We start from the raw sequence: 15,179 nt of genomic DNA, 5'->3' as shown, positions 1-15,179 counted from the left end.
TTACTCTTGAACTCACATCGGCAGAGCCTGACGGGAAATCCCTGGCAAAAGAGAAACGTGTGCAGAGTCCCACCTCCAGTATCACAAGGCAGAGCATGGATGGGTGGGTTCGGGGCTGAGACAGGAGCCCAGGTTGAAGTTTGAGGTAACTAGGGCAGTGTTGGTCATGACAACAAAGGAGATGTGGGCTGGAGACACAGAGAATGATGTAAGGAAAGAAGAGGCTGACTGGACTTGGGAGGAAGGAAAAGGAGCCTTCAGAGGTGACCGTGGGTGAAGTCTGGGGACATCGAGAGTGGTGAAGAGAACAAGTAAGATAAATGGGCGAGACTGCTCGGGACCCAGCCTGGCTGTAGGCACTGAGATCCGGTGGAAGGCCTGACATTCCAGTGAAAACACCCACAGGGTGTGGGAAACACAAAGCTTGGGAGAGGGATCCTGGCACGAGAAGTGACAGTCGAGGTAACGAGAGTAAGTGGGACCGAGTAGATGGGAGCAGAGGACCAAGGACAGGCCCACAGGAGTGTCCACATCTGGGAGGCAGGCAGAGCAGCCGGAGGACCAGGCCGGTGCAGGGTCCCCGGGGCCAGAGGGCTGCCGGGGGCGGGATGCTGCTTCAAGCCGATTCATCCTTCAGAGGCATTGGGGAGCATGAGAACTGAGGAAAAACCACTGGACTTGGTGATTATGAGGTCGCAGGTGACCTTGCATCGTGCCCTTGCAGATGGCACCCTCTCCATCAAGCAGTGCACCCACCCCCCGCCGTCACCCCTGGGCTCAGCCTCCTCCAGGGAAGTCCTCCCCGCTGATGAAACCCCTCATCAGCTTCTCTCCTCCCTGCACCCTCAGATGCCTTGATTCTCAGCTTGTGCTATTTGAATTTGCACTTGTCATTTTGTTGCCCTGCAAATGTGTTTTATCAGTGGTCTCGCCTTCCTGGGCTCACTCGGATCCCTCCTCAGCCGACACAGGAGGTTTTCCAGAAGTGTGGGTGACTCTGACTGACAGTGGGAAGCAAGAGTTATGAAATTAACCAGAACAAATCTGTGGGGAATTTCACAAGCGGGAAGAGCCAATTTCCAACCAGATTCAGAAGCAAAATTGAAGTCGGGAGGGTGGCTGCAGTCATTGCACGAGATGTGCTCTGTTTGCCCTGAGATGGATGGGTACCCAGTGAAAGTCCAGCCCACGGTCCCCCCCCCGCACCCCCGCCGGTGTCCCGGAAGGCTGCGGGGATGAAGACCTGCAGGGGCAGTGTTAGAAATGGGTCAGAAGGGTCCCTGAGCTCTAGGAGAGGAGTGGGATCTGGCGGAGAGAGGGCGATGTTGGAATCCTAGGCAGGTTACCCAGCTTCTCTGAGCCAAATGAGGTTAATGATAGTCCCCGGCGGGGAGTGGAGACTGGGACCTGGGGGCTGGGAAGGAGCGAATGAGATTGTATGAATGGGTCCATGACAGGCTCAACCCGTGTTGGTTCCCTTCTAAGAAATGGTGGCCAAGAGAAAAGCAAGACCTGACTAGCTCACTCAGTCCTGGAGGAGTTAATGTGAAATGCCACGAGTAGGCAAATAATTGTCTCCCAAGAGAAAATTATAGGTGAGAAAAGTCAAAACTGAAAAGTGAACAGGGCGGCAGGCTATCGAGGAGTCAAGTAAAGAGGCGAGTTGAAGCCGCCCGTAAAACGGGGTGAAGGTGAGACGATTGCATCAAGGGACGCAAGGCAGAAGGATGCGAGCGTGGTGATTTTGCTGAGGATCAAGGGGGTGAGAAAGCAGCAGGCAGGTGTCCTGCCAGGGCGCTGGGTGATGGAGGGAGAATCAGTGTGAGACTCTCAAGGTGGAAAAGGTCTTGCAGATGAACACAGTGTGGTATCAGAGAAGCCACGCAGAGCCACTGGTGGGGACGGGAGGGTGCAGGAGAATTAAGGATGGGCACGGAGAGCCTCCAGCACCCTTGGGGGCCCGGGAGGAGCTCCAGAATAAATTGCCCCTGACTACCTTGTGAAAGGTCCAGGTCTCAGACTTGAAACTGTGACATAGATCTTTAGTTTCCAGGTACCAGCTTATGGGGCTCTCCACTAACAAAGGAAAGCCGAGAAGATGGAGCCGGTAGGTATGAGACGGGCTTAGAGGAACCAGTGGCTGTTGCCGATAGACTTAGAGGAGAGGCCCTGGGAAGATGGGCCCGCAGTGGTCGCAGATGGGTTACCAGGAGGTGGAGGTGGAAAATGTCACTTGGAAATGGGCTTCAGGATGGCAAATGTAGCCCCTGACGTTTTGTTTCTCCTAAATGTAGAAACCCACCCAAATCTCACCCTCTCCCCGCCACCCCAGAAAAGTATGCAGGATTCTCAGGATGGACGCTGTAAACTCAAAGTGGTTCCATTAGAGAGCTGAACCTGTAAGTCTGTACCTGGTCACACTTCCTTACCTTCAAGACTTCAAAGTAATTTCAAGTTTGAAAGGGACAGGTTTTCCCCGTCGGGTGTGTTTCAGTGGAAGAGTGTCAGTTCTATTTCCAATGCTCAGAAGCTCTCCTTCAGCTCTGTTACCTTCTGGGTGGGCTTTTGTAGATGAAAGGATTAGCCCGGAAGAAAAGAGACTGACCATCATGGGTTTGGAAGATCGGTCTCACGGACCCGCTGCCCTACCAGCGACCCCGGAGCAAGTTCCCATGAGACTCAATCACCTTTTCCCTGAGAACTCATTGAGGTTTTCGGTTTCTAGACCAGCGTTCTAGAATGGGAGAGCCTCTAGTCAGCTTGGGATGAAAGCGGTGTTTTTCTTCTGCTCTGACCTCACAGGAGACCCAACCGTGGGCAAGACCGCCCTGGCCCAGATCTTCCGCAGCGACGGAGCCCATTTCCAGAAGAACTACACCCTGGTGAGATGTGGGCATCACAGGCCTGGCGGAGGCTTAAAGACAAGTGATCAGATAACCCTGGGGCAGTGACTTTCCAAATGTCCTTAAGAAGCCCTAAGAGGCCTGACCGTATGGCCACAAGCCACGGGGCACGGGGCAGTGTGTGGGGCAGACTGGCCGGTGGTTGGCTGGTCACCGTGTACAGCTCGCTCGTGGGCCGGGAGTTGGACGAGACTAGGGCCTCTCTGACTTCCACACCAGAAGTGAGTCCAGAGCACAGACACTTGAGCCGGAGACATGCGTGTTCTCCCTTTTCCTCCACAGACAACAGGGGTGGATCTGGTGGTGAAGACGGTGCCAGTCCCTGACACAGGGGACAGTGTGGTGAGTGGTGCCCTCGCCCCAAGGGGGCTCAGTGCTGCCCCAGCTGCGCCCGAGGGCTCCGTGGTCACGGAGCGAGGCAGTGCTGTCACCAGGGGGACAGCGATTTCCTCAGTTCTTGCCTTCTCAAGGGAGAGATTTCAGTCAAGAGACATAGAATGGTTTTAAGTACTGAGAGTTTTCTTAAGCAGAGCAAGAGTGCACTCCCAAGAACGAATGAGAGTGGGCTGTCTGGAAACCAGAAGCAGCCCGCAGTGGGGTAGGGTTGGGCTTTTGAGAGTGGTGGTCCCTCCCTGTGTCCTGCGTCATTTGACTGACAAGTTGATTGACAGCTTTAGGTCCCGTAACTTTTCTCCTAGTGCACAGGCGCTAGCTCACGAGCACCCGAACCGCGATGCTAATGTATTACAAATACGGCATAATGAACCCCAGGTTACCCTGAGCACCTTTTAGGTCTTGGTGCACCTGCACCGACCTGTGCTGGTAGGTTTATCTTGCTTGGTCCTGATAAGGCTGGTGCTCCTTGACTAGAAGAGGGAGGATCTCTGGGTGGGTTCTGATCACTAGTGTCCAGGTTGGGGAGGGAAAGATGACCCCGTCCAGGATGGGGCAAGACCCACTCATGTCTGACTAGCTACCTAAAGGTGCCAGGACTTGGCCTAGACTTGTCTGAGCATTCAGGAACAGGCTGGGGGGAACACGGGAAGCATTGTATGGAAGGGATGAGGAAGAGGACATGAGGAAGACTGGGCTCTGGGTCTTACCCTCAGAACTTACCGAGTATTGAGGTTCCCAACCTGGGTCCCTCTGTGGGAAGCCTCGACCCTTGAAATTGAATTGCAACATGCTAGGTTTGCATGTGCTTTTCTGGAGAGAAGCCTTAAGAATTGCTAGATTCTTAAAGAGGTCCATGAGCAAAAAGCAATTTTAAGTACCCCGGATACAGTGAGAAGGGATAAGATGAGTGCACCAACAACCAATGAGCAAAGCAAAGGAGGTCGCTGACCTTCAGACAGCGTGTGCCAGAGGCCCGAGCCAGCAGGAAATTAACGGGGAACTTAGGGGAGACTTCCTGGAATGGCAGCATTGGGGAGGGGCTCTCACCTGGGCCGGTGAAGGTTCGGACACGGGCAGGAAGGGTCATCCTGCGCCCTCTGCTAAAATCACACCTCAGCCACCCAGAACCATGACAGACTGTCCTACTTTAAATGCCTTCCCCAGGCCTCCTCGGTGACCTCCTTTAAAAAGGATCGTTTTAAGATTTGAAAATCAATTTCGTTAACAAAGTGCAGAATGACCTTTTGGAAAACAGAGCACTTGTCAGCCTGTCTAGCATTCTGTTCTGCCAGGTGGGAAGTCGGCTTGTTCCTGGTATTTTTGCACTCGGGGTTAGGAGGGGTGAGATGCCGCCCAGAAAGAGCCACTTGGGGTGGGAAACCGTTGTTGCTCCTCCCACCGTCTTCCTCGTGCCTTGGACAAAAGACAAATGTGTGTGCACGTGTGCATGCGTGTGTCACCCTGAAGGTGCGCCGGGAGTCCTAGCGGGGATTTGCAGACGGGTTTCCCCATGTGTAGGCTTTCCTGGGACCTGTCTTTCTGATTCCAGGAACTCTTCATTCTTGACTCGGCTGGCAAGGAGCTGTATTCTGAAATGCTGGATAAATTGGCAAGTAGCATTCAGTCTTTTTCCTATCACCACCACCTCCCGCCAAAGGTTTGCCCCTTAACGATGCCCTCACAGAAATTTCACTTCACTACAGCCACCAGGAGAAGCTACCGTGGCAACATCCTGTAAGGGGCATTCCTCCCAGCCTTGGGGTTGGTGGCCCCTTGGCAGGTAGGAGCAGCTCTTGCATGTGATTCGTGATTGCTTCCCCCCGGCCCTGGAATGGCTGACTCCCCATGCGCCAGAGTTGTGCGCCTCGGTCCTCGCAGCCCCCCGCTCCGGGGCCTCCCTTCTCTGGAGCGACCCCCTCCTGGGGGTGTTCTTTCAGCCCTCCTCCACCTCTTGGGTCTGGAGCAAAGATTTCCTTCCCCGCTAGGGGGTGCCCTAGAGGCCCCACAGTGAGGCTTACCTTCCCAGCCCACCCCCTGGTCCCACCTAGGATTGCTCTGGGACCTGCCCCTGCTGCCGCCCCAGGCTCATCCAGCCCGCCCAGCCTTCCTCTTAGGATCCAGCTTGCTGTACCTTCCGAGGTAACGGTTCCGCTAATGTGGGCCAGTGAGCTACTTAGAAGGTTTGCGATCTCCAGAGCCCTCCCCTGCCTTTCCAAGAACAGCTAGATTTTAATAGAAACTGCCACCCTGTTTTTTCGCCTAAGAGAAATAGATCTAATGATGGTAATTTCACACAGGGCTGGCCTCACACATCAGTTCTTGGTGTTTTCCCACGCGGCTCCCTTATACACTGTCCAGCGCTGCCCAGCGGAAGAGATGATGTGTCTGGACAAGTCAGGGTCCCACGCTGCCCATGCTGGGTCCCCTCACTGGGGCCTGGAGGAAGGAGGTCTCTCCTGCATGTGCACAGGGGTGGTCAGTGTGACTCTAGCTAGAGCTCTGGAGTCTGTGGAGTAAAGGTGTGAAGGGATCGTCAATTTAATCCAAGCTCCTCCCATCCTGGGCACCTCCAGGAGGGGAGCCAGTGTTGCCTCAGGGGCAGGAGGGTGAGGCCTCCAGAGCCAGTTCTGGGCTGGCCTTCCAAGGACAGCTGGAGGGAAAAGGATTCTCCCTCACACCCTGGGAGGTGACAACACCCCAGAGATGAACCAGCCTCTAATTGTGCAGGATGGGGGTCCCCAGAGACCGGGGCATCGCCAAGAGTCACACGCACACAGCTTAGCCTCACAGCCTAAGCAGGGCTGCCCCGCGGCCCCGTGCCAGGCAGCAGGGTGGCCCAGGGGTCTGAGCAGCCCCTGAAGGCGCCAGCCCCTGAGAGCATAGCACTGGTTCTTAACTGGGACAGCGAACCCTGTCCAGTTGCTGGTCTGGTTTGGATTAGGGCTGATATACTGCAGGAGAAGCAGAAAGTGTCCTTTGCCTTTTGAAAAGCCGGCCCTTAGGAAAATGTAAGCAAACCAGCTTCCAGTGAGTGGCTAACGAAGAAAGGATGCTCTTTCAGGCCTGCAAAGCAGAAAACATATCACCTTGCGTAATAGTGGGCCCTCTATGAGAATGAGTAGAAGAATGAGTTAATGGAACCGGGGCAGGCAAAGCGTTTCTGGGTAGAGGAAAGCCTCGGCCGCACCCTGGTGTTTAAAGCCTGTGTGACTTGGGCGAGTCAGTTACCCTCTCTGAACTCAGTTTCTTCAGCTACACAGTAGGGATCTTCAGACCAGCCCTGCAAAGTTGGGAGGTTTCACGATCGGATGCGAGCTCTCACCCTCACCGTCACCATCCCAGACCTAGGCCTTCCCCGCCGCTTCGCCCAGCCCTCCCATTCATTCCTGTGGGTGAATCGTTTTCTTCTGTGGATGCGGCTCGGTTTTCTGATTCACATCCCCTTTAGAATTTTTCACTTCCCTCTGCCGACGTGTCCCTTCCCTTAGAAGGCCACGTTTCCTCCCCCGTCCAGAAGTCACTTTCGCCGTCAGTGACGTGTCCCCATCCTGTCCCCCTTGCACAGTGGGAGAGTCCCAACGTCTTGTGTCTCGTCTACGACGTGACCAACGAGCAGTCCTTCACCAGCTGCAGCAAGTGGCTGGAGAAGGCTCGGTCACAGATGCCAGGCGCCACCCTCCCAGGTACGAGCTGCAGGCATCCGGGGTTCCCAGCAGCACCCCTGACCTTCAAGTTCAGGAGCACAAGGTCACTGCAGAAATGGCTGTGGGTGCAGAAAAAGGGTGCCCTGGTCTTTGAGTGTGATGGTCTAGACCGTACCCTGGCTCTGCCTCAGCAACCACGGAAACCTCAGTGAGTTGCCCCACCTCTGTGAGTCTGTAAAATGGGCCTGCTGATGCTGGCACCCCCGCCCCGGCAGGGTTATGGGGTGACTCAAGATAATAAGGGGGAAGGTGCTGTGATAGGAATATGAGTTGTTATTTCCGGAAAGCTAACCCCAGGGAAGCAGTCCTCATTTTCTCCTGTATGTGGGGCACCAGTAAACATGCAAGGCCCGTTTTCACTTCTGAATGCTCTCAATCAGTTTATTTTTCATCCCTATGTGAGATCAACAAATTCTCCTCATTAGAGACCAGGGAAAGCGATCTCCAGAGACAGGCTCAAAAATTAGCCGCAGCGGATGCAGCTGGCAACAGAGCCAAATTACCTCTGAATGCCTGACTCGGAGCCCAGCCCTCAGATTAGTGTTAATGACCGTTTTGCAAGTTTGCTCCATGTGCTAGAAATGGTCGCAAATGCTCACATCAGTTTGGTCCTCGCCTTCACGGTTTGCAGCCTCAGGGAGAGGAGGCGGACAGGTACCCGGGAGGTCTAGCAGAGGGGCTGAGCGAAAGCTGCAGGTGCCGACACCGGCCTCCCGCTCCGCTGCGGCCCTCGGGGGCCGGTGCGGGGTCTCCGGTCGTGTTCATCACCTCGGATCAGGGAGCCTCTCTCAGATGAGGTCTTACACACCTCAGAATGAGGCTGCTTGCTCTTTTATCTCTCCAGCTGTCCTCCCAGACGGCCACGGTTAAACGCGATGCTCCGATTGTTTCTCTCGAGTAGGTGTACTGGTGGGGAACAAGACAGACCTGGCCAGCAGGCGAGTGGTGGAGTCGGCCCAGACCCGGGCGTGGGCACTGGGCCAAGGCCTGGAATGTTTTGAAACATCCGTGGTAAGTATTTCCGCCTGCACCGTAGCCAAGTCTGGAGCAGACCTCGGCTGGAAGCGGTTTCTCACATGACCTCACACGCATCGAGCCGTTAGTCCACCATATGCAGAGCCTAATCTGGAGCTGATGTATACACCCTTAGCCCGAGATCTCTTCTCAGTATAGCAAGAGTCACTCGTGGGTTACAAACAAGAGGATCAGCCAGCCAGCCGGCCCTGGGGAAAGCTGCATCTCAGTTAGGAAGAAACACGGGTGTACTGTGTTTGGTCGCAGTGACACTTGATGTTGGCAGGAGACATCGTGGGTTACAGCGTTGTTGCCACATCATTTCATAGACTCTCAAAATCAGCCCCATGATCCAGGAGCTGGCCCCCATTCCCCACTTTGTGTTGGGGTGAAGTGACTGGCCCGTGAGTCACGTTGACTCACGAAGGGTTGAGCCAGGACTAGGATCCCTGACTTCTGGTTCCCGTGCTCCCTGCCCCCACCGTGCCGCAGCCCCAGGGTGACACCAGGCCACAGAGTGTCTCTGGTATATTCAGCAAGAGCCCTTGGGAAGGGGGGCGGTCAGAGGGATTTGTTCGCGGCCCCTTCAGTACCCGATAACCATGATTCGGGCATGTTCACAGCATTGTGGGAAGCTCCCTCCTACGTGGGGAGTTCTGAGGTCCCAGCCTCCCTGCAGCCAGGGTGCAGGCACGTGACCCAGGCTACACCAATCAGAAACACTCGTGTGCTACTCTGGAAGGGGGTCAAGACACCCCCCCCCCCGGGGAGCCGCCCAGAAACGCCCACTTCAGAGCCAGCAGGGACCAAGGTGCCAGCTGCAGTGCCCCTTCCCCTTCCCGGGGTTGCTGGGGAGACTTGCCATGTCTGGCACAGCCTGAAACATCCATGGTGGTAACTTGGTCAAGACCCCCCCCCCCCCGCGGGAGCCGCCCAGAAACGCCCACTTCAGAGCCAGCAGGGACCAAGGTGCCAGCTGCAGTGCCCCTTCCCCTTCCCGGGGTTGCTGGGGAGACTTGCCATGTCTGGCACAGCCTGAAACATCCATGGTGGTAACTTGGACTTCATTCCTGGCCTTGTGGCCTCCGGCCCCGACTGATTCCTTGGTCCTCCCAGAGAGTCAGTGGGCTACTTAATAAACAGCCCTGAGGTCGTTTTCTACTCAAACTCTCCTTAAGCTACAGGCACCCTTGTCGCATCTGTGAAATTTGACAAATGCTGCTCTTCAGTTGCCGTATGGATGTGAATTTCTTAAACCCCCTCAAAGCGGCATGCTTCCTTAGGGAAAGTAGCGAGTGCAGGCAGGTGCTCTGACCTGCGATGGTGAATAGCGGGACTAGCTGTGGGCCGCTCCGTGTGTTACTTAACCTGTTGGTGCCTCAGGTCCCTCACCTATAAAGTGGGGATAGTAAAATATATCCCTCGTTGAGTAATAAATATGGGAATTAAGTCAGATGGTGAATATAAAAGCACTTAGCACGAAGTCTGAGGCACAGTAAATGCTCAGTCAATGTTAGCTTTTTTAAATATAAATATTCCCTCTAGTAATCTCATTTATGCTATTATGACTCACTAAATCCTCGTATTCCTAGATTGTGCAGAGATAAATGTCAGTTTTGCCTCTGGTGCAACGATCACAAATGCTAAATTAGTGAAGTTCCAATTAGCAGGCTTTTACTGTATAGAGGGTTGCCCATCTCTTATGCAGGACACCTTTGAGCAAAGCAGTAAGCTGTACCTCCCACCACAAACAGTATCTTCCTATTCCCTCCTCCTCCACTCACATTTATGAAGTTGCCTCCTTACCCCAATATCCCACGTTCCCTGGAACTCTTGACGGAACTCAGAAATTAACACCCACTCCCAACACTTCCATCACCAAAGGCCACTGGGCTGCATGTTTAAACTCTGGTTAGGTGTTTGCCACTACACGATCGAAACGGGAGGGTATAAATGATGTCTTGACGAGGCTGCAGTTAAGCACTTGGTATTAACTGTGCAAGTTAACTAGTCCCCCCCCCCGAGTTGATGCCAACAAAAGCACCACCCGGCAGCTTGGTTAAGAAAGCTGTAATTAAAAAGGAGGTATAACCAAATGCCATTTGAGACGCAGCCAAGTCCTGACACCAAGCCCATCTCCTCCTCTCTTTCTAAATGCAGCCATAATTTTCCTGCAGACCTAAAGGAGATACCTACATGGCCATTTGACTTTCTTGTTTCTTTATAATTCCGTCCCCAGAACATACTCATTTAAAAACTGGAGGTTTTGTACCCTTTGACCACTTTCACCCGTCTCTCTCACCCCCGTCCCCACTGCCCCTGGCAACCACCAGTCTACTCTCTGTTTCTGAGTTTGTTTTTTGTTAGATTCCACACATAAGTGAGAACATAACAATATTTATCTTTCTCAGCTGGCTTATTTCACTTAACATAATATCCTCAGGGTTCATCCACGTTGTCACAAGTGGCAGGATTTCCATCTTTTTTATGGCTGAATAGTATTCATGTGTGTGTGTGTGTGTACCACATTGTCTTTATCCATTCATTCATCAGTGTACACTCAGGTTGTTTCCATGTCTTGACTACTGTCATGACTATTCTCTTGGCAGTGAAGATGGGAATGCAGCTATCTCTCCAAGGAAGTGATTTCGTTTCCTTTGGTTACATACTCAGAAGTGGGATTGCCGGATCATATGGCAGCTCTATTTTTAATTTTTGAGGAACCTCCATACTGTTTTCCATAGTGGCTGCACCAATTTTCATACCCACCCACAGTGCACAAGGGTTCCCTTTTCTCCACATCCTTACCAACACTTACCTCTTGTCTTTTTGATGATAGCCATCCTCACAGGTGTGAGGTGATACCTCATTGTGGTTGATTTGCATTTCCCTGACGGTTAATAATTACGAGTACCTTTTCATGTACTTGTTGGCCGTTCGAATACCTTCTTTGTAAAAATATCTGTTATTCGTCCTTTGCCCATTTTTTAATCAGAGTATTTGTGTTTTTGCTGTTGAGTTGCACAAATTCCTTGTATGTTTTGGATATCAACCCCTTATCAGATGTGTGGTTTGCAAATATTTTCTCTCATTCTGCAGGTTGCCTTTTCATTTTGTTGATGGTTTTCCTTTGCTGTGCAGAAGCTTTCTGGTTGGTGTAGTCCCACTTACTGATTTATGCTTTTGTTGCTTGTGCTTTTGTTGTCATATTCATAAAATTATTGCCAAAACTACTGACAAGGATCTTTTTCCCAATGTTTTCTTCTAGGAGTTTTTTTCGTTTCAAGTCTTAAGTTCAACTGTTTAATCCATTTTGAGTTAATTTCTGGGAGGTGTAAAATAGGAATCTAGTGTCATCCTTTTGCATGTGAATATCCAGTTTTCCCAGCACCGTTTATTGAAGAGATTATCTTTTCTCCATTGAGTATTCCTGACTCCACTGTCAAATATTAGATGACCATATATGTGGGGCAATTATTTCTGGGCTCTCAATTCTGTTCCATTGGTCTTCGTGTCTATTTTTATGCCAGGACCGTATTGTTTTGATTATTATAGCTTTGTGATAGGGTTTGAAATCAAAAAATGTGATGCCTCCAACTTTGTTCTCTTTCAGGATTACTTTGGCTATTCGAGGTCTTTGTGGTTTCTCTTTGACTTTCTAACACCCCTCAATATTTGGCATTTTCACACCAAAAAATTTAAGAGCATTTCTTTAAACAGCAGTTAAAAGTTTAAAATGCATTGTTTATTACTGCAAGAAGTTGGACAGTATTAAATAAAAGTGAGTTCAGGGAAGATCCATCGGGATGGCTTCCCTTGCAGGAAGGTGAGGGGAAGGGAACTGAGGTTTGTTGAGCACCTACTGTGTGCTAAGTGTCTTGCACACATTGTCTATTTAGGCTTCCAACAGTCCTGCTGCTATCCGTATCTTACTGATGACAAACAGACTCAGAAAGACTGTGTGCTTTCCCTGGTTGCCCAGCTAATGAGCAGTGGAACCAGAACTAGAACACAGGCCAGCCTGTCCAGCTTGATAACCTTCTAGAAGGGGCTCTGGCCTCCCAGAGAGCCTACTTTGGGAGTCTCAGGGGCAGAATTCTAGGCCAGATTAAGCACTAGTCTGAGCCTGCTCTAAAGATTCTTCACGCAGAGCAGACCTACTCTACAGCTGTCAAACGATGTCAGCAAGATTATGATTCATCGTTTAACAAAAGGATTCCTATCATTAGCAAGCCCTCCTAATGCATTTGGAAAATGGTTCTGTTTACATCTGCTATTTCAGGAGCACTCCATGTGTATAAAGAGACTTGCCTCCATTGAATTCCCTACTTTTTATGTTGTGTTCTCCGAAGATCTGGCTTTCAAGAGCTTTCAGACTCAGTTAGAAATCCTTGTGCATGTGCCTTGCAGGCCTCATTCTCTTCCCATTCAATGCTTAACTATACTTGCAACTGACGTAACGTTTTGCTATTTGACTTTGGCGTAGCCTAGGACGTTATGCTCCGTACAGTCAAAAGTGTCTTGCAAATATAACTGAGTTATTCTTCTTACGTCCTGCTGAAGAGTGACAGCCTTCCGGTCCTTGGCAGTCATGAGTTGAGTATAGACACTCGTCTGGGCCACCAGCCGTCCTCTCATTTCTCAGCACCCTCTCAGCACTGCCACCTCTGGTTCTGCTCTTGGTGACTTGTCTCCTCCACCTTTGGGACAGGAAGTCCGGTAACTTTCTGCAGGAACTGGTTTCCTTTTGCGTGCTTCTGTCACCCCAGCTGGCAGAGTGAAAAGGCTGCTCTTCTCAGATTTGGGGCATCTGAATTCTAGACTGGGCCCTGCGTAAAACAGCTGGGCCACTGCACCCCTGGGCCCCAGACTGCTGTCTATAAAACAAAGGCACTGAGCTTGACAGCTTCGTTCCATCCTTTGGTTTGGAAATCCTTCCGTTTTGTTGGGGTTATTTCATTACCTCTTATCAAGGCTGCACTTCTGCCACCAGCTACGGATTGTTTGAAAATCCGTACACACAGGTTCTTGTGCATTCATAGTTTGAGCTACTGTCTTGAAAGTAGTGGGTGCTTTCTTCTGCCAACTTATTTCTTTAAAAAAAACTTAAAATACCCGTGGATGCGCACATAGAGAGTGAGAAACGATAGCTAAGTGGAGAGGGTACCATTTTCTTTCTCCCAGAGCCTGTCAGGCTCACCCTATAGGGCTGGTTCTTCCTACCAGATGAAGAAAACCTAGGGCAAGTTCCAGAACTTTTCTATCTCCCTCAGATAATAAAAACATCCTTTGGTCACCTTTAGTCACAAAATTATTCATTATTTCACTTATTAAAATGCCCAGTCCTGAGTGACTGTCAAAATTCGTAAAGTCAGCTTCGCCTCCTGAGCCTGCTGTGGGAAGCAGGGCCAGGCTGCTGCATCTGTGTTTCTGGACCTGTGCTTCCCCACCAGCTCACTTCTGTTGGGACCTGCTGTGGCCCCTCTGGACTTGCCAGGTGTCAGAGATGCCCTCCCTGCGCCCATCAGAGGCACTTTCTCACCTGCGGCTTCCACCTCACAGGTGACACCTCCTCAGGCTAGGACACCTCCTCACCTTTCCTGCGACCTCAATTCCGGGCCGTCCATTCTCGTTGGGACCCATCACCCTCCTGGAGGCTATCCCCACGGAGTCCCTTTAAGACAGCTCCAGGCTGGGCTTCCACTGGGCCCGCTGCTGGTGTAGGGAAGCGTTGCTGCAGCCCCAGTTTGACAGAGGAGGCATTGCAGGCCATCCCCAGTCTGCCCTCTCCTGCTTGGCCATCCAGACAGCCAAGCCTCACCTTGATGCTTCCCAGGCCCGGGTCCAGCACTGGCCTGAGTCCCCGGGCTGCAGGCTTCCTCTTGGGACCCTCCCACTGACCTCAGGATGAGGGAGAAGCGCCCGCATCCTGGGGGAAATGCCACAGCACTCCCCGACCTCCATCCTGTCTGCTCCTCCCTCCAGAGTGTGGAGGTCCTTGCCATCGGTTGTTTTGCTTTGACCTTTGGAGCCTCAGTCAAAACTAAGCAAGAAAGAGTCTCATTTTAACATCCTGTCACACACAGAGTGAGAGTGGCTAAAAGTACAGGCTCTGCAGGAACCGGTCTAGGTTCAGACCCAGCTCCATCACGGGCAAGTGTGTGGCTTTCGGCACGTGGCCTTAACCTCTCCACGTCTCAGTTTCCTTCTTGTAAAATGGGAGGAATGGTAGTAGCTGCCCTGAGTGGTGGGGGTGGTGGGAAGGAGAAGTTGGGGCAGAGGGCGGAGCACCTGGCAGGAGGGAAGAGCGGGCGATGCCAGCTCTCTGTGACAGTCCTACAACCAACCAACTGACTTCTTCAATTTGTCTCTCCAGAAGGAGATGGAAAACTACAAAGCCCCCTTCCACTACCTGGCCAAGCAGTTTCACCACCTGTACCGGGAGAAGCTGGAGGTTTTCCAGGCGCTGGTGTGAGGGGCTGGCTGGACCATTCCCCGCGATGGAACCTGGCCGCGGGCTCCGTCTCCTCGGGAGGTGGGAGAAGATAGAGTGGCCTGAGCCCTTCCAATCTATCGTGACAGCTTTAAATAAAATGAGAAAAATGGAGAAGCAGCAGCTCATTCCGTTCTTGGTCGGGGCAGCCCTGGTGCCATTTTACACTTTGGCTTCTGCTTCCAGAGCAGCCTCCAGTGGGGGGAGCTGGTGCTTGTGACAGTGGGTGTCCTGCCCTCCCCGAAGGACCTCCCCGCAAGAGCCCACCCCACAACTTGCCGTAGTTGAGGTGCTCAGCTTGGAATCTGCCACGTGGCCAGGGGGCTGATGGCCCTCTCCTTATTCTAGCAGATTCGACTTTGCTGCCTGTCCTGCTGTCCACCTTGCTCCTCAGCCAGAGCTCCCTGGTGATGGCTACTGTCCCTGGCAAAAACAGTGCCCTCTGCCGGCTACCCTGGGTTCCTCTTCTTGATAAAGACCCAGCCCCTCCCAGCTGCCGGGAACCCTGAGCTTGGCACCCAGGGAGCCAAGAACGAGGCCACTTTCCTTTAATGACCCTCCTCTCAGCAAGCCGGGAAGCAGTCATAATTCTTTGCACTGAGCTTGACTGTTTTCCATCCTGTCTCTGCTGCCAGATTAATCTTCCTAAAACACCACTTTCATCATTTC

At 52.2% G+C, this 15,179-nt stretch overlaps 1 protein-coding gene across 2 annotated transcripts in view; it reads left to right on the top strand.

Moving 5' to 3' along the window:
* The window catches only part of IFT27 (intraflagellar transport 27), a 19,272-nt gene extending 4,648 nt beyond the window's left edge, over positions 1–14,624 (top strand). The window contains exons 2-8 of one of the 2 annotated variants that reach the window (XM_024761614.1): positions 2,803–2,882; positions 3,186–3,245; positions 4,849–4,908; positions 6,865–6,982; positions 7,905–8,014; positions 13,471–13,579; positions 14,394–14,621. In XM_024761614.1, the coding sequence (XP_024617382.1) occupies positions 2,803–2,882; positions 3,186–3,245; positions 4,849–4,908; positions 6,865–6,982; positions 7,905–8,014; positions 13,471–13,579; positions 14,394–14,566 (710 nt within the window). In that variant the 3' untranslated portion in view covers positions 14,567–14,621. Of the gene's footprint in view, positions 1–2,802; positions 2,883–3,185; positions 3,246–4,848; positions 4,909–6,864; positions 6,983–7,904; positions 8,015–13,470; positions 13,580–14,393 lie in introns of both variants that reach the window. The other variant, XM_024761613.1, reaches the window with a different exon arrangement.
* Positions 14,625–15,179: the final 555 nt, after the last annotated feature.

Source organism: Neophocaena asiaeorientalis, unplaced genomic scaffold, assembly GCF_003031525.2.
Source record: "Neophocaena asiaeorientalis asiaeorientalis breed wild unplaced genomic scaffold, Neophocaena_asiaeorientalis_V1.1 scaffold473, whole genome shotgun sequence".
NCBI lineage: Eukaryota > Metazoa > Chordata > Mammalia > Artiodactyla > Phocoenidae > Neophocaena > Neophocaena asiaeorientalis.
Note: the sequence above shows the minus strand (reverse complement) of the source record. Positions and strands in the feature narration are given on the sequence as shown.